Source organism: Bradysia coprophila, unplaced genomic scaffold, assembly GCF_014529535.1.
Source record: "Bradysia coprophila strain Holo2 unplaced genomic scaffold, BU_Bcop_v1 contig_232, whole genome shotgun sequence".
Lineage (NCBI taxonomy): Eukaryota > Metazoa > Arthropoda > Insecta > Diptera > Sciaridae > Bradysia > Bradysia coprophila.
Window position 1 is genome coordinate 4,726,663 of NW_023503493.1, and position 24,889 is coordinate 4,751,551.

General features: G+C 33.8%; 1 protein-coding gene across 1 annotated transcript in view; it reads left to right on the forward strand.

The window, feature by feature from the left end:
* Positions 1 to 1,003: 1,003 nt before the first annotated feature.
* Positions 1,004 to 24,889, forward strand: part of LOC119076113 (protein TIS11) — a 35,413-nt gene continuing 11,527 nt past the window's right edge. The window contains exon 1 of the mRNA XM_037182775.1: positions 1,004 to 1,666. Within this exon, the coding sequence (XP_037038670.1) occupies positions 1,607 to 1,666 (60 nt within the window). The 5' untranslated portion in view covers positions 1,004 to 1,606. The remainder of the gene's footprint in view (positions 1,667 to 24,889) is intronic.

The following is a 24,889-nucleotide window of genomic DNA, read 5'->3' on the forward strand; positions in this document are numbered from 1 at the left end:
TGTTACGCTGATTTACAAAATGCATTCTTCATTTGGTAACATTGAAAGGCTAGATTTTGAAACCAATTCGGATTTTCTATAATATACACAGCTAAGATATACACTGTTAGTACTACCTCCTCCTACCACTGAAAGACATTAAGCAACCCAATCACGGGCTAATCTGTGTGCTAAAATTTTTCGTAATCAACATAAAATAGACTGTGTGTACCGGGGTATTTACGATATACCAACTATGTAAGAACCTTATTTAACCGGGTACATAATTATCATTTAAGTATGTTTCGATTACGAGCAAATGTGCTGCCTACACACATCAACATATCACAGAGAGGTTTTTGCGATGGAGAAACAACATTAGAATTTCTGCTTTGTTTTGCTTTGTAAATGTACAATGCCTCAGTCCTTATAATTGATATATACATTCTACTACTAACCTAGTCAATCCACTCGGTACAATGTGAACAACAAAATCACAACAATACTCAAGTTGCGGCGGCATCGGCTTCGTAAGATTTTGTTATTAAAAGTAACTACAAAGAGATAAATTCTCTCGCTGAACCCCCCACTCAATACATAAAACACGGAATTCCCCTTTAAAGTGTACAACACTTAAGAGACTTTGGTTTGAATGTGTTTGTGTTATAAACAATATGTTTTTTGAATAACAACACTCTGGGGAATATAATAACCACCACCACCAACACTAGCAACAACAAAAAAGAAGTTTTGCGATGTTGCCTTTTTATTTGTATTGCTTTCCGGCTGACATGTATGAGGGTAATGTATGAAGAACGTCTGAGCCGTATATACAGCGAAATACAGCGAATGCATAATAAAGTTTTGTTGAATACACACATACCACCCCGTTTGGATGATGTAGAGGCATTTATCACCAAACAAAACAGAAATTTCACACACACATCCATGCCATACATTTTTAAACAAAAAAACTCGTCTCGTTGGTAAAGTGGTAGTTGAAATTGTTAATATTCAGTTGTTTGTTGGGTATTATAAACTCGAATACGGAAAAAATTTCGATTTCAAAATCAGTATCCAAATGAACGGCGTGGAGAGCGTACGCGTATTACACACAAATTCGAGCTTACTTTATTCAGTTTCAAATTGAAAGAAAATTTAAAAAAAAAAAGTTAAAAATTGAAAACCAAGAGTTTTTGTCGTATGAGTTTTATGCTTGATAATATTCGATCCGATCGAAAAAAAAATTATTATTTGAAATAAAACGAGAGAATTGAACAAACAAAAAGGGAAATTATTTTGTCGCGAACAGGAAAACAATTTAATTTGCCGTGTGTTTTGATAATATTAATATTTTGGAAATCTGAATTGTTTTTATAACAAAAATACAACAACCGCAAAAGCGAAAAAAAAATTGAAAGAAAAGAAAATTTATTGTGTCCAGTGAGTGATTTGTATATTTATGAAAAATATTCGCAAGTTTTTAAATTCATTGGAAAAATAAAACGAAAAAACAAAAGTTTTTTTTCGTGAAAAATTCGATTTTCATCAAGGGATAACAGTGTGCTCGATAAATAATTTAAAAGAAAAAAAAAACCTCAAAAATTGTATCAACAATATTTTGAAAATGTCTACAGCTATTCTACAATCAGCGGCTTTGTATGATTTTGGAGATATCCATATGAAGGTGAGTTCAGAAAAAAAAACAATTTTTGTTCAATTTTTTTTACCGTTACTTCTCAATATTGTGGTTCAAAACACAGACACACCAATTCCGATAGACAATAGAATTTCGCTCTTTTGTTTTTGTTTGACATTTCAAAGAATTTCCTTGTTTATGATGAATCTTCGTTTTAATTTTTGAATTTTTGTGTTGTGATGCCAAAATTATGTGCCGGCTGGCGTGTCACACTTTGACAATATAGACGAAAAAGGTGATAATAAATGAGCAAGGGTTGGATTTTAATCTGCATAGTTAACCGTTTGCGGAAGCCTTCTTATCACCGTAGAATTTTATCAATCCAATTGAGCGTCCTAGCTTTCTATAAATGTTTCTTCTTTTTGGCTCAAACACTTTTCATCTACCTGCTCGTCCGTTGAATGTCATAGTTGAAGGTTACAGTGCAATAAAATGGTTTTAGGGATCATTTTTATAGCCTCTTTGTTCACTTATAATTTCGAAGAAAATAGCAAAACGTGAAATGTGTTATGATTCAACAGCAGGGCTTATTTATTGGTAAATTCTGTGAATTCCCTGAAATTCACTGAAATTCACCAAAAGTTAGGAATTAACCGAAAGCAAATTTCACACCAAATTTCGGTAAAGTTTCATTAAATCCAGTAAAAGAGACGCTGATGTTAATCAGCCTCTCTATCGGACTATTGTAATATATACAAATTGCGAGCGGAAAAATTTGTCCAATTTGTACTCAAGGAAGTCGATTGTATAAAGGCGCTATTTGTCAGTCATTCAATTTTCTCGGTGCCTGAATTATTCCATCCATCCAATTTCTGACACCGCACAATAAATTAACGGAGAAACCACGAAACACACACCAATTTAACCATTTCGGCATTATTTATTGTATCAAGACTTTTTCGTAACAACTTAATTGAAAGCGACTGAACGACGAAAATTTATTTGAACTTATGAACTGGAGATGTTAATAGTGAGGCGGAGAGGAGGAGGCGTTTTTTTTTAAACATTAGAATCATAACAATTGTGTATTGAGCACCAGAATTATGTTCTGACCAATTCACCAAAATGATACAATTCGAACGGTTGAGTCGAAAATAATTTTTATTTTTTTTGGGCTGACTGAGTTTGTCAATGTGTCAATGTGAGCTTCATAGTCACAAACAATATGAATCACTTAACAACAATAGCAAGATTTCAAATTGCTTTCAATCGAATTGAGAAAAAATGAAGAAGAAAAAAATTGGTTAATTGAAAAGGTCGAATCGTCTCTTGAATGTAATACAACTGAGAGTATGAGTAGAATCTACACAATATATTCTTTTCACTCTTCCTTTTAAGTGATTTTTTTTTTAAATCTCCAAATCATAGTCTAATGAATGGTTCATCAGAATTCAACAGTCAGTTTTCTGTATGGAGAGTTCGTCAGTTTGTTTCTTCTTCTTCGCCAATTACTATGACCATCCGAAATAGTTTTTTTGTTCTTTTGCTTCGCGTTTGAAACCGACTACGAAATATATATATTTACAACTCTGTGCTGAATAATTTAATTGAATAATTCAAGGTCGAAGCCAAAATAAAAAATAAAAAAATTTGAAAGACTCGCCATCGCCATACGAAACACAAAACAAAAGCACACAACTTTTTTTTTATGAACAAACAAAACAAAAATACAAAACGAAAAACAAAAGTGAAATTGAAATTTGTTGTTGGCAAAGAATTATCATAGGCTGAGTGTGGTTTTTTTTTTGGACAACAGGTTTTTTTTCGGTTAATAATATATTCAATTCTGTAATAGATGTCTTGGTCATACCTCATACCATTTACCTTATGTATTGTATCCACCAAAATTATGACTGTATAAAGTGAACAACTCGCGTAGACTCTAACACCACTAAAAAAAATGTTAGAGAAATTTCGTTATTTCTTCTTTTTTTTAACGTGGAATTGCTGTTAGGTAATAATAACTTTGTGCTTTGTGTCTCTTTAAGAAAGTTTCTGCGTTTTTTTTTCTTTCGTTATATTTCATTTCGTTTTCATTTGCAATTATTCGTGGTTATACGCTGTGTGATATTGCTCAGTGATGTGATAATACTGAGGTGTAAATTGAAAATTAGGTAATCGAAGTCTTTGATTTTGTTGCTATATTTATACTGTGTGAGGCAAATCCGTCCACAATTCGATTGTCACACTTTACACACCAATGGTTTCTCGAGTTCGTGAAAAGAAATTTAAATTTTTCTAAAAAATAATTTATTTATTGCACACGTTCCACTGGTTCGAATATAGTTACTTGTAAGTCTTCGAATGGATTTTAATTGCCCCATTACGCGTATGGACACAAGTTACACATTTAATCAGATTTTATTTTTTTGGTCCGACCAAACACAATTTTCCCTACGCAATTTTAAAATTACCCAATGACTCAATTGGACTTCGAGATCGACATATCCAGCATGTTAATCAATAATATTCGTAATGGGACGTTACTAATATCAATATCAAAACAATATTGTGCGCATAAACCGTTTTAAATGAACCGTAAAATTGCTTAACGATTACGACAATGTGATAAGAGATAAGTTTGCCGTGCGTGGAAAAAATGTTCTAGAGAAGCAGATCCATCACTTTCCCTGTCCGCAGTGTATATTAACAGTTCCGTCAACACACAAAGCCGAAATTGTATTTTTACATTGAACTTGACAATCGAATGCCATTTTTAGATTTGAGAATGTTGTTGGTCAATGGCACAGGTAAATATCGTGTTATGTCGTGATTCCCCATGCTCTGATACCAATAGCAAATTTTCTCGGAACAAGATCTATCACGCAGTTCAACCGATGATTGTTCAGCTACCATTGCGAAGGGAACTATGGAAAAACTGACGATGAGCCTAAAATCAATCCGTCGAAAAGAGATGTCTCAATGTTTAACAACTAATCTCTATCTGAGCGATTATCGTAAAAATGTAAAACTGATCCCCCCGATCAATACATTTCCCGGTGGTTTCATTTCCCGATATCCAAATTTTTAACGAAAAAATTTACCGGTAACTCGGTAACCCGGCGACTAGGGAACCTCATTTCAATTTACATTTTTATTGACATTCGGAATTGTATTCGCTGACATTCAGAGAAATTGACTCTTCGGCGAAAGTATATTTCCGAAATCCAGCGAAAATTCCCGAATTCCCTGTTCATCTTTTCCGCAATATATTTAGCCTTGACTTGTGAGCTGGTGCAAATTCCAAAATACTTACATGACCTGCAAAGTCAAAAGTGCTAATAACCCGACGCCTTTTTGTGTCTACATTAGTCTCACAACCAATTTGAATAGCAATCCATCAATTGAGGCGGTTTTTTGCGCCATTTCGTACTGCGAAATAAATTTTCATTTACAAAAAACAGAAGAAGATTGCAGAAGTCGTTGTGAGCATCTGATTTTTTTTTAGTGCTCATGAAGTCATCAGTAAAATTAACAATTCCACTCTGTTGTGTACATTCATGCCACATATATCCGATTCGTTTAAAAAGGTAAATGTTTGTCTTACACAAATTATAAACAGCAATTTTATCAATGCCATCCGGTGTGTATATCAAATACAAAACTTGATTTGTTCAGAGGCAAGAGACGACGAGAGATACTTATAGGAAAATTGTGTTTTAATTAAAACGTTGCACCAGCAATTTATAATTGACTTTGTTCGAGAGAAGAAAAAAAAAATTATTAAATCGAATGATACAACACTCTCAATCGCTAAGAAGCGATGCCAGGCCAATTTGTTATTCATATTTCGATTTTCTCGCATATTCATGTCATTTATTCGAAGTAACGATTTCCGCAATTTTTCCTCGCACACAAAGAGATTATTACAAAGTATGCTGTTCGTTTGAAGCATTTCATTTTCTGAAGCTTAAGGTTGTCGATTTAAATCATTTTTCATTTAAACGTCTAATGATGACGTCCTGACGTGAACAAAGTAAGAAAAAACAAATTCAACCGGTTAAGTGTTAAGTTAGGTCTTTACTACAGTAATGACATTATTGTCTTGTTGGCAGCAACGTCGATAAGTACAGTTTTCGCTACTGTCAAAATCTATGGCAACACTTGACTTGACATTTGACAAAAATAGACCTTGTGCAGCACAGTGCATAAGGTGTTAGTTGGGCGTTGTAGTCTGGAGGGATGAATTGACAGATGACAGCTGTAATCGGATCGCTTTTGATTACTTTTGTTCACTTTCATTGAATAAAAAGTGAAAAGTGATCAAAAGCGAATGTTACAGCTGTCAGCTGTCAATTCATCCCTCCAGACCATCTAGTCTTTTTTCAACTTTAAAGGTCTATGACAAGTGTCCGAAAAATGCCCATGGCTCGAATAATGCCAAATAGTTGGAAAAACGTCCATTGACCGAAAAATGCCAGTTGCTCGAAAAGCTCCAACTCAAAACCCGGTGCCCGAAAAACTATTGATACAAAACTCGCCTAGCTTTAAGTGAACTCAGCGGTAAACGTTTTAAGAGCAGACGTCTTCACTGAAAAAACCCATTCTATCAAAATGTCCTTGCGGTGCCCATATATATTTCCTGAAAGCCCCCTTATGCCCACAAGTACCAGTAAGGCTTTTATTGTATGGACTGTGGGCATCCCACTGGCATCCAGTTCATCTCTAGTTGAAATTGACTCTCGTTTTTCTATTGAAACAATTTTTATTTTTCGCTTTTACTCTTATACAAAGGCGCCAGATTAATCATCTCGTTCACTTAATTTACTCTTTATTCCACTCTGTACACAGTTTTTTTTTTTCTTAAATGGCAGTTTAACTGTCACAATCGTGCATCCAATTTAAACTGGAGATGTCGGATATATTTACTTTCTCTATATACACTAGCCCCGGTGTGTGTATCATGTGTGCAATTAAAACACGTCTATACAAGCCAAGAAATTTCCATAATAATTTTTGTCTTTTAAAAAGTTGAATTTTATAATTGAGAATGGGAGAAGAAGCAAGAAAAAAAAATGATTTCCTTTTTTCGATAATAATTTTTCACTTAAGTATTAAATGCAATTAAATTTATCGCTGAGAGACTCCGAACGGAACCGATACGTTGGTGAATATAATATGCGCGCAACAATGTAACTTAATCTCTAGATGTATTTTAAATGTTACATTTCCCTTTTTCTTTATTAAGTGTTTATCTGCAGCTAGCAGCAGCGCACAACATCCATCCACACACGAGTAAAAAAAGCAAAAAAAAAAATGTTTTTTGCCTCCACAAGATCATGTTTTGATTTTAATATTAATAAAAAAAAATCTCTAAGAAAATAGTCAATTTGTGTGGAAGAAGAAGAGGAAGAAAAAAAAAACAAATTTTATCTGAAACAATTTGCATAATTTCTCTTTGAACTTTCACTGCGCGCGATTTGTAGGTTTGTATATCAGACAAAATAAAATTTAAAAAAAACAACCAACAAAACAACAGATCTACTCCGCAACAGTTACCAGTTTACCGCGCCATGTTTCACTCTCTCAGCTATGTGCTCGCGATTTATACACTTTGAGTGGAAGTCCGGAATTACGAGTGGAGAATAGCAAAAAAAACGGTTAAAATCTCCGTATCTATAACCAAATGTCGTCATTATGGATGAGTATGTCTGTAGAGTATATTTAAAGATGATGGAATTGAAATGAAGGAAATGAAATGAAGAAGGAAAAAAAACCAACAACCGCCGTCGATGAAATAACATTTTACCTAAAGCACGACATTGCTTTTTTTTCGTTATATAAAATCCGATATATATGTACGACGTTCGAGTGTATCGTTGAAAATATATGGTTCGGAATTGAGTAAAGTGCACGTCGAAGAATCATAAACCTCTACCTATATGGTGTAGTGTTATATACACCAGGCGTTGATAGACAACAAAAGTCTTACCAGCCAAAGCATAATAATACACATAATAATACATAATAACATTACCAAGCATAAAAACCGAAGAGACTGTCTTACGGTCGAGTATACGAAACAGGGAAGACAAGACGAAGTAGAAAAAAAAGTTATTCAAGTGACTATGCAATTATTTATCTATCGAGAGATACAATTTATAATAGCAGAGTCCGATATATCTACGTATGTATATCGTAAATGTAATATGTCGAGTAGTCCAAACAGGTTTTTTTACCATATTGGAAAAATACTTGGTTACTTGGTCTGTAGACTTATTGCAATTGTTTTTTGTTTTTATTTCTGTTATTTATTTAAATTTTTATTTAACAAGAGAGGGAGAGAGCGAGAGAGATACCCGTAACAGCGTGAGTGTATAACAAGCAATGCAATTATCTATCCCTCATTCATTCATTCATTCAAATTGTACTTATCGATAACGATAACATGGAGTTTGAATGAACACAAAAAAAAAACGTTTTCCAAAAGATACTCGAAACGAAAAATACAAAAAAAAACCGATTCCAAGATCAACTGATCGTCCCCCCCCCCATACATTGACTGGCGCATGATTTTCATTTTCGAGTGCACAGAGTATTTACCTCTCCCAAGGTCTGGATAGAACATGGCAAGAGCAAGACCACCATTAACAACAGATTAAGAAAACATATGCGAGATTCATTCCACAATAATAATTTCTCGTGCACATCAAATGGTTGACGACGAAAATAGATTTTCCGTTTGCTTAATTTCAATTCGATACGCGGTTCTAATGGGGTTCTTTCCCATTAGAATTTCTACTTTCGTTTAACCGCGGTTATGTTTTATTGTAAGGAATAGATTGGTCGGATGGATTGGGAGTGGATGAAGTGCTTCAATGGTCGCATTTTAGCTTCCAGTTCGGGTGAATGAGTTTGAAATTTGATGTACCATTGGCATGAGAGTAAATCGAAAAAAACTACGACTTTTGCTTCTCTAAGGTTTTTATGTGTTGTACGGTAACGCTTGATATTTGAGTCAGTTTTGCGACTTACAGTCCTGAATTTGCAATTACTTGGAAAATTGTTTTTTGCCTGCCCCATGCGAACGTTGACCATTACTTAGCAGTTTGTCCCCTGCAAAAATGATCCATTCCAATATTTTCGGTTTATTTTACGTGAATTTCTTTGTAATAATCAACTTTCGCGTGGGGAAGACAATTAACCAGTTCAAACAATTCTCAAATCAGAGAAAACTTTGTAAAGTCACTCGTGTGTTTCTGAACCACTTGCTTCGGTTACTGTCTTTTCGACAAGTTTTACTTTTTACCTCGCCTTCGGATGTACATACAAAGTCGCTCAAAACAATCCAAATTAATGATTGACCAGCTGGTGTTGGCTGGTCAAAATACCATTAAAATCATATTAAATGTCATCGTTCGACGGCTCATCTCAAAATTTATTGAACAAAGGAAATAGGTAACGAATCGAACAGAATATCGAAACCGTATTCAGCCGTTCTTTTACCGGTATACGGAAAATCTTTCATCGATCTTTATTGATTCGCCAAGTGCTAAACCGTTACGATTCATTTTCGACCCTGAGCGTGGTAACATTTTGGAAATTACTTTCGTTCCAGAATTACATTTTCATTTCGAACACAAAACATCTGTTTATTTACTGCAAGTTCATTTCGGTACGGCATTTAATATCCACACAACAACGTTATGCTATGTTTCCCACGATCTTTGCACTGCTATATTTACTTTGAAGAAAGGTGCATGTTCCTTTAAACTGAGGGTGCGCAGAGCGTCTTAAGAAATTTCTAAGACTCTCGGCAAGGGAATGCATTCAGTTCAATGAAGTTTTTTTTTCCTTTTTCTTCACTTTTATATTCATGTTGCACATGTCGCCTACACATAAAACGTTTCTCAATTTTTGTTATGATATTGGCTGGCTTAAAATTGCTGTTAGGGTTTTTGAATAGGAGAGAATACAATGTGTTGATTGAAAGTAAAAAAAAAAAGATTTTTTTTGGTGATATGTGAGGGTTGTGGATTGTGTTGGATTCGTGGGAAATTCCGTTAAAAAATCTGATACAAAAATTTGTGATTTGCATTGTAATGCGTCGTTGGATTTATGAAAATCGTTCGATTTCTTGCATTTTCCACATTTTTTTTATAATTTTCGAATCTTTAATAACAAGAAATGGGAATCATATGTAAAATAGGTGAAAAGGTAACCGGAAAAGTTTCGATTTCCTGTGACTTGAAAAGAATTTTATTAAACGAAAAAAAAAAATAGACCGAGTCATTCGAAATATTCTGCAATAATTACACTTATTAACCTATACCAAAACAAAATTAGTTTAGCATAAAGGTGACTTTCAAATTTAAATTTTCATTCACAAACAGAACCGCGCACAACGAAAAATATTCCATGATTCATACGAAATTTGTGTTTTTGTTTTTTGCTGGAATGAAAACGGTGTGTGAGTTCACTTGTGTATTTATATCGGGGTACAAAAAAAAATTATGATTACACACTGTGATGGGACGTTGTGTGTATTTATATTTATTCATTGTATTTATTCACCATCAAGGCATAATCATGCACAATTCATTAAATGTTGTAATTTAATATCAAAATTCAAAACCGATTAATCAGTGGAATGAATGAATGTCTTGATAAAACCGAACGATATGTTTTCATAAACAAAAATATTGTTTTACAGTGAACACACCCGAGAAACGGCCAGACAGATTTTTATTTTTGACTATACGCAAGATATGTAAACTTCCTGGACTCGATATTCATATGGCAGTTATAAAAAAATTTTAGTCAGTCAGTCAACGAACAGACTTCTTCTTTTATTACGCCGATGGTCTTTGTTCGTAAACAAATCTAAAATTTATTTTATAAATCTGCGTATCGTGCAATATTCGAGCGATATTGTAATCCTGTCTTGTATACAGAAGTTAATGAAATTGATGAGTTGGACAGTTAGTGTGGCTCTGACTCTACAAAATAAAACAAAGACGGTGCTCAGTATGCTGATTATATTACCTGCAAATCTATTTATATGTGAGTTCTTAGTGCCATTGGTACCATTAATGCCATTCTTTGCATTAATGCCATTCGTAGCATTAATGCCATTCGTACCATTAATGCCATTCGTACCATTAATGCCATTCGTACCATTAATGCCATTCGTACCATTAATGTCATTCGTACCATTAATGTCATTCGTACCATTAATGCCATTCGTACCATTAATGCCATTCGTACCATTAATGCCATTCGTACCATTAATGCCATTCGTACCATTAATGCCATTCGTACCATTCGTGCCATTCGTGCCATTAATGTCATTCGTACCATTCGTGCCATTCGTACCATTAATGTCGTTCGTATCATTAATGCCATTCGTACCATTAATGCCATTCGTACCATTAATGCCATTCGTACCATTAATGCCATTCGTACCATTAATGCCATTCGTACCATTAATGCCATTCGTACCATTAATGACATTCGTACCATTAATGACATTCGTACCATTAATGTCGTTCGTATCATTAATGCCATTTGCTAGTACCATTAGTGCTTTGGGTGCTTCAAGTCAACTGAAAATGCTCCGCTGGCCAGTTCACTATTTTCCGTTCAATTCCGACTGATAAAAGTCGTATAATTCACAATCAAAATGCTGATTGTAATTTTGACATTAGGTACACAATGTCTCATCGAGTACATTGCGAGTACATTTTATTTATCAAAATTAACCGACAATAACAGTTGTAATTTAAGCTGCACTTCCAAGAAACTGATAAGCGTCTTTCGTCTGTCAGATAAACGACGGATGACTAAGAGAATGTTTCGCCACGTTATTTATTGCTTGTTCACAGAGATCAGAGAAAATGTGAACAAAGAATTGAATGTGCGCTCGAGATGAGTGGATGAACCCAATTTTTGTGTTCGAAGCCGAATTTTTTCTAAGCCTGAAGATTTGTTGACGCTCGCCCGAAAATGAACTGCTCAGAATTTCTTTTTCCACCCGCTTACAATGATCGATCTCTGGCAACGTATTTTCATATGAAGACAATACGAAAATTGTTGAACCCACCCAATAATTGATAGCCAATATGCTTCCAATTCTATTCGAGGAACAGACACACTTGTATTACGAGAGAGAGAGCAAATGTTTCGTTTATGGATACAGAAGTTAAATGTTTCGATATCGTGTTATTTATGGAGTCTGTTAATTTAAATTTAACTTTCATAAAAATGGTTTAAAAATAAATCCAACCACACAAATTTTTGATAATTACATTCAGTCGTGTGCCCCACCCGGCTTTTTGTTGTAGAGTTTCTATAACACACAATAATGAAAAAAAAAACCGAAGGCATAATGATATGACAATGAAATTTTGTTTCTTTCTTCATAAACATAACAACACTCCACCAGACTGAATCATATTTTTTTCATGCATCAATTAGATTTGGCTGTGTTGTTGTAATAGTAGAGTGGAATGAATGGAAGAAGAAAAAAACCTCTGCCGAGTTGAATTATGTACACACGAAAAATCATACACTTACCGTTCCCTTGCGCCGCCGAGTTGTTTTGTTTCATTAATCAAGAAAATGCTTTACTTTCTCCATTTACTTACAATCACAGTCATTTTCCACCAGTTGTTGCATTTTTATTGAATTGAATTGGAAGATATACAATTTTACAATTTAATGCATATTCCACCAATTCAGGTTTAGCCTCGACAAGATTTTGTCGACAATTTGAAATAAAAAGAGAGAATCTTGTGTGTACGCTCGTATAAAACGTATATATGTGCTTACACGTACACATTAATGCAAGAGATACTTGATGAATTGTTGCACCTCAACCCACGCGTATATCGCATTTATACAATTGTCGACAACATTATGCCTATTAAAAATTGTGCATGGTGCGCACAGGGTATTTAACTTACGGCGGGGCATTTTGATTTGATTTTTGTAACATGAAATTGTTTTGCCGGAAAACTTTTAGGAGGAATTAAGTCGACTCATGCTATTATGTCCTGAGGTATTAAGGCCGGATATTATGCTATAACATACAGAGAATAAGACATGATTGAACATCTCATTTTTTCTATTTGTCTATTGAACGACATTGTGTATCATTCGTGGTATGATGATCAAAAACTATCGACGAAAAAAAAATTGAAATTCAATTTCACGAACACCCTGCGGAACAGAACATACATCACATTAGTACCAAGCAAAAAAAAAATGTTTCTCTGTACCGTGTGCGGCGTGATACACGCAATTATTACTTTTCACTACATGATGGTATATTGTGCCAGTGCCTGAATGTAATATACTGTAGCGTTCGCAAAGGAAATTCAATTTATCTATCTAATTTATGGGCTTTAAAGAAAATGTTTTTTTTTTTTTTTTCAAACAACAAACATTAAGTTCCATAAACCTGAACCGAACACCTTCCTGATTGCATTATCGTTGAGTGTGATTTAATTGACTCTAATTTAAGTGGCTCTCTCTTAGGTTTTCGGTATTATATTGCATCGTGACCGGATTAGTGTTGACCCTACAATAACCACTCCCCGAATGTTTTTTTTTTATTTTGGTTTTCAGGCGTTTCGTGTGTGTGTGAAACGATCGAAAACGTTTTCCCTTTCGACAATTCCCATTTAAAAACAATTAGTAAACTCAAAAATGCATTCAAATCATGTAATCTTTTTACGATAACAATTTCGTATACAACCACAGCAACAACAACAACAACAACTTATTTTCACTTTCATTCGACCGCTTAATAGACCATGATTATGAGCAAAAGTAAAATTTCATTTCATTTATGTGAGGTAATTTTACAATTTTAGTGTTATTGTGATGTTACGTTATATCGATGGCATTTGAAATTCGACATTTTATCGGGAAAAATAAGCAATAACAACGAGAGAAAGAAAAGAAAAATTGTGCAGTCGATAACAGCAGAACAACGTTTCACCACATTTCAGTTAAGAGATAAATTCTTCTCGGAATATTTTGCTATTTAACCTTTTCGAAACGGTTTATCTGATTTATTGACAGCAACGAAAGATGGTGTAAGCAATGATCTGCTAACTCGGTGAAATCATAGCGAATCGAATGTTAAAACAATTGAAGTAAAAGATTTTCTGTTAAGGTGTCGTACATCAATAATGTCGCGCCATAACTGCGACTTGATGTATACGAAAACATGTCAATTTTTTGGTCAAATTTGACCCATTGACTCATTTTGCGTGGCGCTGGAAGAGGGAATAATATTAGAAATACAAGAAAACAACGTGACGTCATTTGTGTACAGCTCTTAAACACTTTGTGAAACTTTGAACAACAGAAGTAATAGATTATAATGAATTGACATTTCTAATGGTAAAAACTGTGCAATGTAAATGAACTATCGGCTCGACGGTCTCATGAAAATGGTATCTGTTGCACTGCAATTTTTCTCTGATTGACTCTGATTTTTCAATATTTCGTTGTTGCTGCTGTTGTGGTTGTTGCTGTTTTTTTTCCTGCAACTTTCAATACAAGACATGATTTATTTTCGATTTCTATTTTAATTTTTATTTACTTTTAATTCAGCCAAAGGTTGAGAACACTCCCAGTATAAATCGAAGGAGAAAAAAAACGAAAAAGCGAAAAAAAACAAAACCAAACAACAAGCCACGGTACATACAAGCGATCTGTATTAATTTATTAATAAAAGTACGTAATATCAATTGACTTACAAAGTGATTACTAGAAAAACCAGTATGTATTTAGTCATGGTATGCTCGGCGATAGAAAATGATATCCCAGTTAACATATATTCAATTAAGCTTTGCAAATTACATTTTTCGATTGCATTTTGATCCGTGTGTAGTATCAAGTTGTTAGCCATTTTTTTCGAATTTCTTTTTTTTTTACATTTCGAGACCCACAGTGAATTTGACAGAATTTCATGTTAGTGTGCTGTTTAATGGGTCTTGGAATGGAAATTAATTGCTTTTTTTGAACAATTCATACTTCACACATAAATACCACAGCGAGAAAAATGAATGATTAAACTCAACATGTTTTATTCATACGACTACCTCGACAACCGAAACATAAAAACTCATTTACTCGAACAGCTCAAGTTTCATTTTCAAACGTTCATTGGTTATTGTACCTTTTCAAAAATGTTAAGATCAGGATTAGGAGCGGAACGGACTATGCACACCATATATTAGGCCAATTGTGTGCAACTCAATTCGGCTTGAAATCTAGTATAGATACATTGATAGATCATAGATGGAGCTGTTCGTCAGGATGATGTGTGTTGTCGATATGGCTCATTAACATTAAAAGCAGAAACGGGACGTGACACATTAGCGAATTATAACAAAAATGAAGTTTTTTTCACTTTCACGTTCCTGCATGTAACTATTTCTACATTTGACTATTCAGCATAGTATTTCGACCTCATTATGATAATGTGCCAGCCATTAAACGTTTAATGTAGTGATCAGACGAAGGCAGACAGAATTGTTCTCACCGGGTGACGAATTTGAAGCCACTGACGTACGAGTCAATCGATCTTCCGATTGAGCCAGCTGACTCGCTAGTTTGTTCCACAAATGTTAGTTCGACTTTATGTTACCAACATAATGTTACCTGGGACATATACAATATTCGAATGGATCGCCATCTTCTAATCCAATCTAACTAGACATTATATCAACCATAGAATAAGTGATTAAACGTCAAAAAGTCAAGTAATTTAATGCAAGAAAAAAAGAGGAAAAATTAAATCACCAGCGCAACATACAAGTTTTTTTATGAGACAATATGTTATTTATGATGCTGTGGCAATGCACAGGTGTATAGTTTATACTTAAGAAAATATAAATTACACTTTTTTCGTACGTTAAATTGATGTATATACATATGACGAGTAGGTCTTCAGATGGTTGTTGTTTTTGCACTATATTACAATGTGCTTGTATTGGTTGTCATATGTGTCATGGTATCAAAAAAAAATGTAATTAAATGGTTTTAAAAGCAGCAGTGTCGTCGTGCAATAAATTTTCCACACTGAATCGTAAAGCGTATTTAGATAACGAAAATGAAGCCATAATTTATGGTCGCGATCCTTGTTATCTCATTTTGTATTTCGTTCATCTGGTTTTGGTTTTGTTTTTCCCTTTCTTTTCGTGTTTCCATTGAAAGTGGCCACAGGTATCGTGACTCTGGTCGTTTGACCAGTTTTTTTTATTCGGAAACCTGAAGTATTAGGAATTGTAAGGGTTGAATGAGGATTGATATAGGGGTTGAAGGTAAGGAATATTATTGTATTTGACGGACGGCATGGTTCAGGCCGGTCACCAAAATAATTCGGGTTCGATTCCAGTGTCAGACATATTCTACGTGGAATATTTTTATTGAATAGCTTCGAAGTGTTTAGTGACTGCGACGATGTTCTACACACTCAATTAACTGGCACGACGTAGCCCCAATACGATAAGTTTGTGTATATGATATCTAGTCTACATTTAGGCGAAATATCAGCTTAACTTTCCTGATTTACATACTTAGGGGCGAGGTTCAGAAGTTGCGTCAGTGTGTTGTCCCAACTGAAATTGTTATTGGAAGTTCAAGGCTGTCAGTAAGTTCTCAAATCGAGCAAACAAAAATAGCATAAATCGGGTCGGGTTCGATTCCCGTGTCGGACAAATTTTACATGGAATTTTTCTAGTGAGTAAATCGGATTGGTAGCGTCCAAAAGTTCACGCAAGGTCCGTTTGGGATTTTGAGATGTTCTACTCACTCAATGACTTGTTCGACTGAATCAAAATACGATGAATTTGCCTACATTTAGGCGAGATATCAGCCTAACTTTCCTCGAAGCTCAGAGTGCATACTTTGAGACGTGGTTCAGAAGTGACGTTAACCAGACTGAAACATGTTTTTGGCTGATAAGAGCTCTTAGCAAGGTCCTTAATCAAGCAAACAAAAACATCGTCACTGAAGTCTCACAAAACCTCTCGTTTTGATTTGACTTTTTGACTTTTTAATGTCAGCAGTCTCTACACTGTCGGAGGTGAAATAAAACCAATCCAATTCATTCGGATGTCTCTGCAAAAAATTCCACGTAGAGCATACGATCATGTCTTTTTATAAAAAAAAAAACTTTTTTCTTCTCTTCAATAAAACAAATTGCAATCGTGGAAAAAGTAAAAACAACAACTTGTTTAGTAAAACATTGTTGCACTTGAGTGTTAAAATTGATTTGAAAAGTGAAAGGGATTGTTGTTTTATATTTATACATAAAGTGTATGTTATACGGCTATGGATGGATGGATGTTGTTGGCGCCAATTTAATCTTATACCTCTGGTTTTAAATATTTTTTTTTTTATGAATGTTAATGTGATTGATCACTTCCCTCTCTATTATCAATTGAATTTTTTTTAATAAATAAATAAATTAAACTCTCAACGAGAAACATATTTCGTCGGAAAAAAATAAGTAAATTGTTCATCGTCTCACAGTTAATTGATTGCCGTTTTCTTTTCTCGTTACGATTTTTTTGTAATTTTGAAAAAGTATCGTTGGGTCTCGAGATCTCGTTGTTTTCCCTCTAATTCATACGTTGAAATGGAACGAAATTATTAAACTGAAAATTGCGGACAATAATTTCTATTATGCGATTCGAACACGCAATGTTATGCAATTTGTCCGTATGGACAACATATTACTTTTTATATACCAACAGAGGAAAAAAAAACTTGTATTTTAATATAAATGGTTCCGGTCCGGATTGCAACCGGATTTTTTTTTCTCTCTGATTTAAACTCTTTTTTTTTCGACATAAACTTATTGTTATTGTGCAGCGCAAAAATATTCTATTGCATCACTCCAGTTGTAACATAGAAAATTGTTTTGTTTGCTACTTGTTGTGTGTGCTGTTCGATTTTTTTTTGCATAAAAATCTTTATGCAAATTGAAAATGTGTTACTTTTTCAACTTGTGTGCACACAATAGTTCAGGTATTCGATTGTAATAGATTGAATTCAAGTAAATGTTACGGAAATATGTGTATATCCACTTTGTACTGTACGGTATGTACAGTCTATAGTGAATGGGATTTAATTGACGTGGAATTAAGCAATAGATTTTAATCTTGATTTGCCTGTTTGTTTAGAAATTTTAATGCTTGAGTTTTTGATCTGTTTGTACTTTTTGTGAATTTTTGTGCTTTTGACATGCATGAGTTTTCCGATGTTGAAGACGAGAAAAAAATCCGAGGGGGAAACTACTTCAAAAAACGGTGCCCGGGACGGGACCTTAAACTATTCATGACTTTTTTGACTCCAGTTACTTTTTTAACAGATTTAGGATTTACCGGGTATTGACGAATTTACATGACGTCGTGACTTTTTCGTGACTCTCCATGACTTTCCGCTAATTTTCGTTATGTTTTGCGACTTTTAGTGACAGTAGTGATTTTCGTGATTTTCTGTGAGTTTCCGGTAATTTCCGTTACTTTCGGGGATTTATCGTGACTCTCCTGTTTTTTCCGTGGCTTTTCGTGACTCTAATTAACTTTTTGATCACCCGTATAAATTTGCGACTATCCGGGTTAATTTGTGACTTTCCAGTTAAATTAGTGACCTACCGGTTTATTTTGTGACCTTACGGGTAAATTTGTGACTTTCCAGTTGAATAAATGACTTTCCGAGTGTATTTGGGTTTTCTGGATGAATCTGTGACTTTTTTCGGCTCTGGACCACGACCTTCCGGAGTTGTATCCCCCTCGAAAAAAACACAATTTTTATTGATGGAAGTTTCCAATTTTTGACATTAGAAAGGTAGTTACATTCAAGCATTACACGCATCGACGTGTGGAACTTTTTTTTTTCTCGTACAGACATTGTGTCGTGCACAACTTTGTGTGTTTTTTTTTTACTCATTGACTCATTTGACGATCTATGAACTTGTTTGTTTGCTTGCTTTTTTATCGAAGTGAATTTACGTTGCACCAGTCACTGTGGAATTACGATTAATTTTTCGTTTAAATACAAAATAAAAACATCGACCGATGATATGACTAATGTTTTGCTTACACTTTAGCCGCTTTTTCGTGCGGCAGGTTAAGCGGGGTGATTAAAATGTATACGAAAAACCTTATCATAATGATTGATTTACATCAAATTATTGCAACGTTCGCTCACCGGAAGTGTTTATAATGCGGTTAGTCAGAGTTGTATATAAACAATAATTTAAAACGAAAAGAAAATCAAGCGAAACTAGAAGTCAGAGCTGAAAATTGTTTCACTTCCATTGTTTGAATATGCAGCGGTTAATGCGAAAAATTTTCGTTTCACATTAATGTCCGTTTAATCAAGTTGTATAAGATCAATGCACTTTACGAACCATTCTGTATAGCGAGTAGCAAAACGTTTTGTTGGTCGGTTAGTGAAATACCACCAAGAAAAACATTTCATTGTAATTATTGAAAACACCACGGTGGACGGACTCTCTCGTGTACACTTTGTATTTTATAGTGTACAAATTGTAAATTGCACAAACAATGCACAGCGAAACCATTTCAAATTTCAATCGAAAATTACCTTTATGTGAAGGAGGTGAGGGATTTATGGCATCATAACATCGAACTCAAATAACCCACAAAGCAGAAACTGCAAAAAAAAAGTACATTGCGTGTACTACCTCGGCGTGTATAAACAATACACATGTTGTTGGTAGTACATACAATAAAACGTCATTTACGTTTGGTGTGTTACGAAATTGTTTAATTTAATTTAAATCCGGTTTCTGTGAATGAAAAAATAATTTTAAAATTAAAAATAATTGAAATTTGTTTTTTGTTTGTAAAAAAAATTCAATTTTTTCTATAAAAATAGAAATCTAAGAGGATGAATGAATTTTGCAATGCTATTAATAGAAGAGAAGAAAAACTCGCATGAATTACACTCGGAATATCGTGGGTTATAATTATAAATAATGACTGTGGTAATAATGAAGAAAAAAAAAAAATTCGAAAAATTATTCGTTGTGTGTATGGAGTCAAGGTATTTTCAATAAAAATGTTCGTTGGCTCAATTTTTCATGTAATGATAATCTACGGATAGTAGATAATTGGTGATTTTTCCTCGATATGCACCGGACAGGGCATATTATTGGAAAATTGTTGAAAACTTCTGAAATTTACTGAAATTGTCGTAAATTACCGATAATTACTTGAATTTACCGAACATGATTTTCGGTAAATTCTGTAAAATCTAGGTTCATTTTTTATAACTTCGCTAAAATCTTGGTAAATACATTAGTAAAGTCCGTGAATTCTTAGTAGATTTTCGGTAAATCTGGTAAAATCTTGGTAAAATCGCTGAAATCTTAGTGGATTTTTGGTGAATTCGCTAAAATCTTGGTAAATTATCTAAAATCGTGGTGAATTTTCGGTAAATTCGCTAAAATCTTGGTAAATTTTAGGTAAATTATCTAAAATCGTGGTGAATTTTCGGTAAATTCGCTAAAATCTTGGTAAATTTTAGGTAAATTATCTAAAATCGTTGTGAATTTTCGGTAAATTCGCTAAAATTTTGGTGGATTTTCGGTAAGTTAGCTAAAATTTTGGTGGATTATCTGTAGATTCGATAAAGTTTTGGTGAATTTTCGGTAAATTATCTAAAATCTTGGTGAATATTCGGTAAATTCGCTAAAATTTTTGGTGGATTTTCGGTAAGTTAGCTAAAATTTTGGTGGATTGTCGGTAAATTCGATAAAATCCTGGTAAATTTTAGGTAAATTATCTAAAATCGTGGTGAATTTTCGGTAAATTCGCTAAACTTTTTGCGGATTTTCAGTAGATTGGATAAGATCTTGATGAATTTTCGGTAAATTCGCTAAAATTTCGCTGTAATTTCCGTAGATTCGCTAAAATCTTGGTAAATTTTATGTAAATTCTCTAAAATCTTGCTGCGAATTTTAGGTAACTTTAGGTAATTTTTTAGTAAATTCGTTTTGGTAATGTTTCAATAAATTCTGGCAATTTTTTGGTAAATTCGGTAAAAATCTGGTAAATATTTGCTGAATTTCCAATATATTTTTTGTAAATTCGGTAAATTCAGTAATTCCTTGTCACAAGAATTCCTAATAATAAACCCTGCCTCGGTGTGGTTATTCACTAGCTACCGCACAATTTGTTAAGAGAGCTGACACTCAAGGTTTTTCTTTTCATCAATCGTTTCAATCGTTAATGTTGAAAGAAACCACAATCGGATTTGGTTGAATTTTTTTTTTCGTTAAATTTTACGTTTATTTCATTCGTTTAATAAAAAAAACTCACTTTCTTTTTGAACAAAAAAAAAGCAACACGCCAATCGCATCGCGCACACTCGCAACACTCTTCATTACCATTTTACCATTAAACTTTTTCCATCGATTTGTGTCTTTTAATATTCCACTTGGAAATTATAAAATTTTATTTATTACATACAATCGACGTTACGTAATAATGGTCGAGAGAGGTAATATTGCAATTTATTCATTGATGTTCAATTTCATATGGTTTCGGCATTATAATTGCAAGACATCATTTTTCAACACACACATTCAGAGCCATAAATACCGACACATTACCATAAGGTAATAGTTGTTTTGGAGTCTTTTTTTTCTCGGTTTCTTCGTTTCTGCCTCTTTTCCATTTTTATTGAATTTCAAAAATTGTAAGAACTCGTTTCTGATAAGTATTAAATCAAGTTTAAAATTGCATTTTCGGTCGGACGGTCGGGAATTACATAAGTCATCAACTTTGGAAAGAACGTGTAAGAGAGAACATTATCGATAATACACACACGATAAACAGATTTATGGTTATAATGCTGGTCGATGATGTTGACTTTTAGTTTTGTAAAAATTTATTTTAGGAGAAAAATGTTCAGCCACATTCATGCCAAACTAATGTCGATTTCAAACCATTCATTTGTGTAATGAGACGAAGAAACGAAAATTTTAAAATCTTTCTGACGACGTCACCTTTTTGTCTATAATCTCTTTCTCCAATCACACTGTAAGCACTAATCTGCGCATAACTTCAACTGGTATAGGTACAGATTAATTCTAATATATCCTAAGCAGTAAGGACTACAAATTCCTTGTAGTCATCAACAGGTACAGGTAAATTGAATAGGATCACGTCGACGTCATGTCAGGTTGAACAAGTATTATGATTCGTTTCAGTTGTCAGACTTCATGATTTAAGTTTACATTTTAAATTCACCAAAAAAAATTGGCTGGACATGCAACGTAGGTACCGACAATTCTCTAGGTTCAATTTGCATACATGCATCAATGATGCTGCACATTGCAATAAGGGAGTAGCTCAATTATTCCATTAAATACGTTCCAAGGTATGTCTGGGCCTCTTAGCCATGACTGTAAGTTTTTAACACCTCCATCATCAATACGAAATGTGATTTTATTTTTCGTTTTTTTTTTCTCGAATTGATTGTTTGCCTGAAGGAAATTTAACCACATTTCGTTTTCCATTAAATATTCGTCGTATACGTACACGTTTTCAGTACAATATGTACATTAGTCGTAATGTATTTAAACATCAAATTATACATCAAACAATGACGTTAAACAACGGAAAAAAACCATCTCCAGTTCAGTTTACATGTCATCTCAAAAACCATTACACCACAAATTTCATTTGTACACAGAGAGACTAGTGTGTAGTATTGTATTTATATATAGTTTTGTGGATGTGATCGGTGTATGTGCGGTGCGGCTGCTGCTGGCTGCTGTTGCATTTTGTGAAAGAGAATTCAGTGCATTGAGCATTGAGCAATATTATATGCATTTTATTCTTAAATTGTATACACAAATTAACATCAAACATAATTCATGCCCGACCATATTTACTATTATACTGTACACAGTTTAACGCTCATATAAAACGCGCCATATCTAAACAACGATTTTATAAAGAAAATTTTATTTTTTAATTGAAATAGAAAAATAATCTTCTGGATTCGGTTTCGTTAATTTTTTTTTAAATTCAATTTGAGCTCTTTTTTGCTGTCGTAGGCAGGGCTTATTATTTAGAATTTTTGGTCGGAAAATTCGGGAAAATTTCGAATAATTCTGACAGAATTCCTAAAAGTTTGTACATTTTTTCTGTAATTATTCCGACCTTTTCGGAATTATTCGGAATTTTTCCGAATTTTCCGACTAATTCGAAAGTTTTCCGAATGATTTGGAACTTTTCCGAATTTTCCGAATAATTCGGAATTTTTCCAAATTTTCCGAATAATTCGGAATTTTTCCGAATTTTCCGAATTATTCGGAATTTTTCCGAATTTTCCGACTAATTCGAAAGTTTTCCGAATAATTCGGAATTTTTCCGAATTTTCCGAATAATTCGGAATTTTTCCGAATTTTCCGAATAATTCCGAATTTTTTCCGAGTTCTTCCGAATTAAAATTTCCAAAAACAAGCCCTGGTTGCTGGTGGTATACATAGTATTGTGGCGGTTTATCAGACGCTGTGTGGGCGTTTTGTTATTTATTTACAATTTTATTCGCTTGCTCCAAAGATCTAGTTATTATACGTTGACGACGTTTTATGTATAGGTACATTGAGTGAATGTGACGAGAAAGGAAAATTGCGAATAATTGTACACGTTACTTACAGTGGTGAATCAAAAAATGTTATAAATAATATTAAGAGAAGATGAAAAAGAAGAAAAAAAAATCCGGAGAAATAAATTGGAATTAGTTTTGGTTGTGCATAATATAATCGAAGTTTTAAAACTGAGAGAAAGATGAGGATTGTAACATACACACAGGAGGGAAAAAGAAACTGGTTTCACACATGCGCGAAAATGAATTATGTTTGCGGATTCAAATTGTGGTTGGGTTGCACGATGAATTTAAAAGGAAGATGAAAAAAAGAACTCGAAACATTATCCTATAAGCGAATGGTATAAAAAATGAATTATAAGACGACGAAGTTTTGATGATGGTTTTTTCTTCTTCTTCTTCAGCGTTTTAATCGTTTCGATTCCATTCAGAATGGTTGCAAAGAATATTTTGAAGCATAAAAAAAATTGTGAAGAGAACCAGTCGAGAAGGTGACTTTTAAATGTTTTAACTTCTTCTCTTGATTCGATGGGATTTTTTTTTCATTCGTTATTATTATCCCGATTGCGTTGTCTGCGGTTGTGTGCTGTTTTTTTTTGTTATCGAAATTAATTGCACACTTCTTCCAGGCAGGTACAAAAATTATGAAATGTGGTTTGATGGGCTTTCGGCGTTGCGATGAATATATTCTCGCCAAAAGCTTTTGGATTTTGAGCATTTTCGGTGTTCAGGTATACTCGTTTGATGATATAATGATTTGGTTGGATGTGTTGTTCTTGCGGGTATAACCTTAAGACCTCTACCATTATTAAAATGAATTTGTTTGCACTACGGATCGTCTGCTGATTGTATGCAGCCTATTTAAAGACTCTTTCGATAGAACAAATTGTTAAGTATAAGGTTCATCATTTCTTCAATAGAGAAAGGCGTGCCTAAAGTGCATGTTCTAATTTTATGATTTGTGGAAATCTAGGACTTCAATTGACGTTGCGATCTTTTGTAAACAATTTGTTTCGTAATTATATAACCAGGTACTGGACTGTTACCAAATATTATGTAGTTTATTGAAAAAAAAGTCTTTCCGGTAATTTTCGGTAAAATGCGGTAAATTTTGGTAAATTTTCTGTTAATTTTGGTAGATTTTGGTGAATATTCGGTAAATGTATTTACCAGTAATAGGCAACACTGTTAGTGAAACTGTTTGTTAATGTCCAGGTAGCTCAATGACAAGAGCGATAGACTCACGCCCTATATGTCACGAGTTCGACTCCCGTGTCAGACATAGTTCATACGGTTTTTCCTAATCGCAAATGATTAGTCTCTGCTGTAAGTTACCACTAGTCAAGCTCTATCGACCGTTATAGGTCTCTAAGAAAAACAACAACAAAAAAATGCTGAACACAGCTCTCATACGTCACATGCCTAAGTCACAATCGTGATTCCAAAAATGTCAACCACTAGCGACATCTATGTTGTAATAGATAAATCATATGATTCACAATTGTAAAATCTGTCGAAAATATGGATATCTGACCATCTTATCCTATCCTATCCTATAGTTCCATTGATGAAATATGATGTCCATCCTGTGAAGAATAT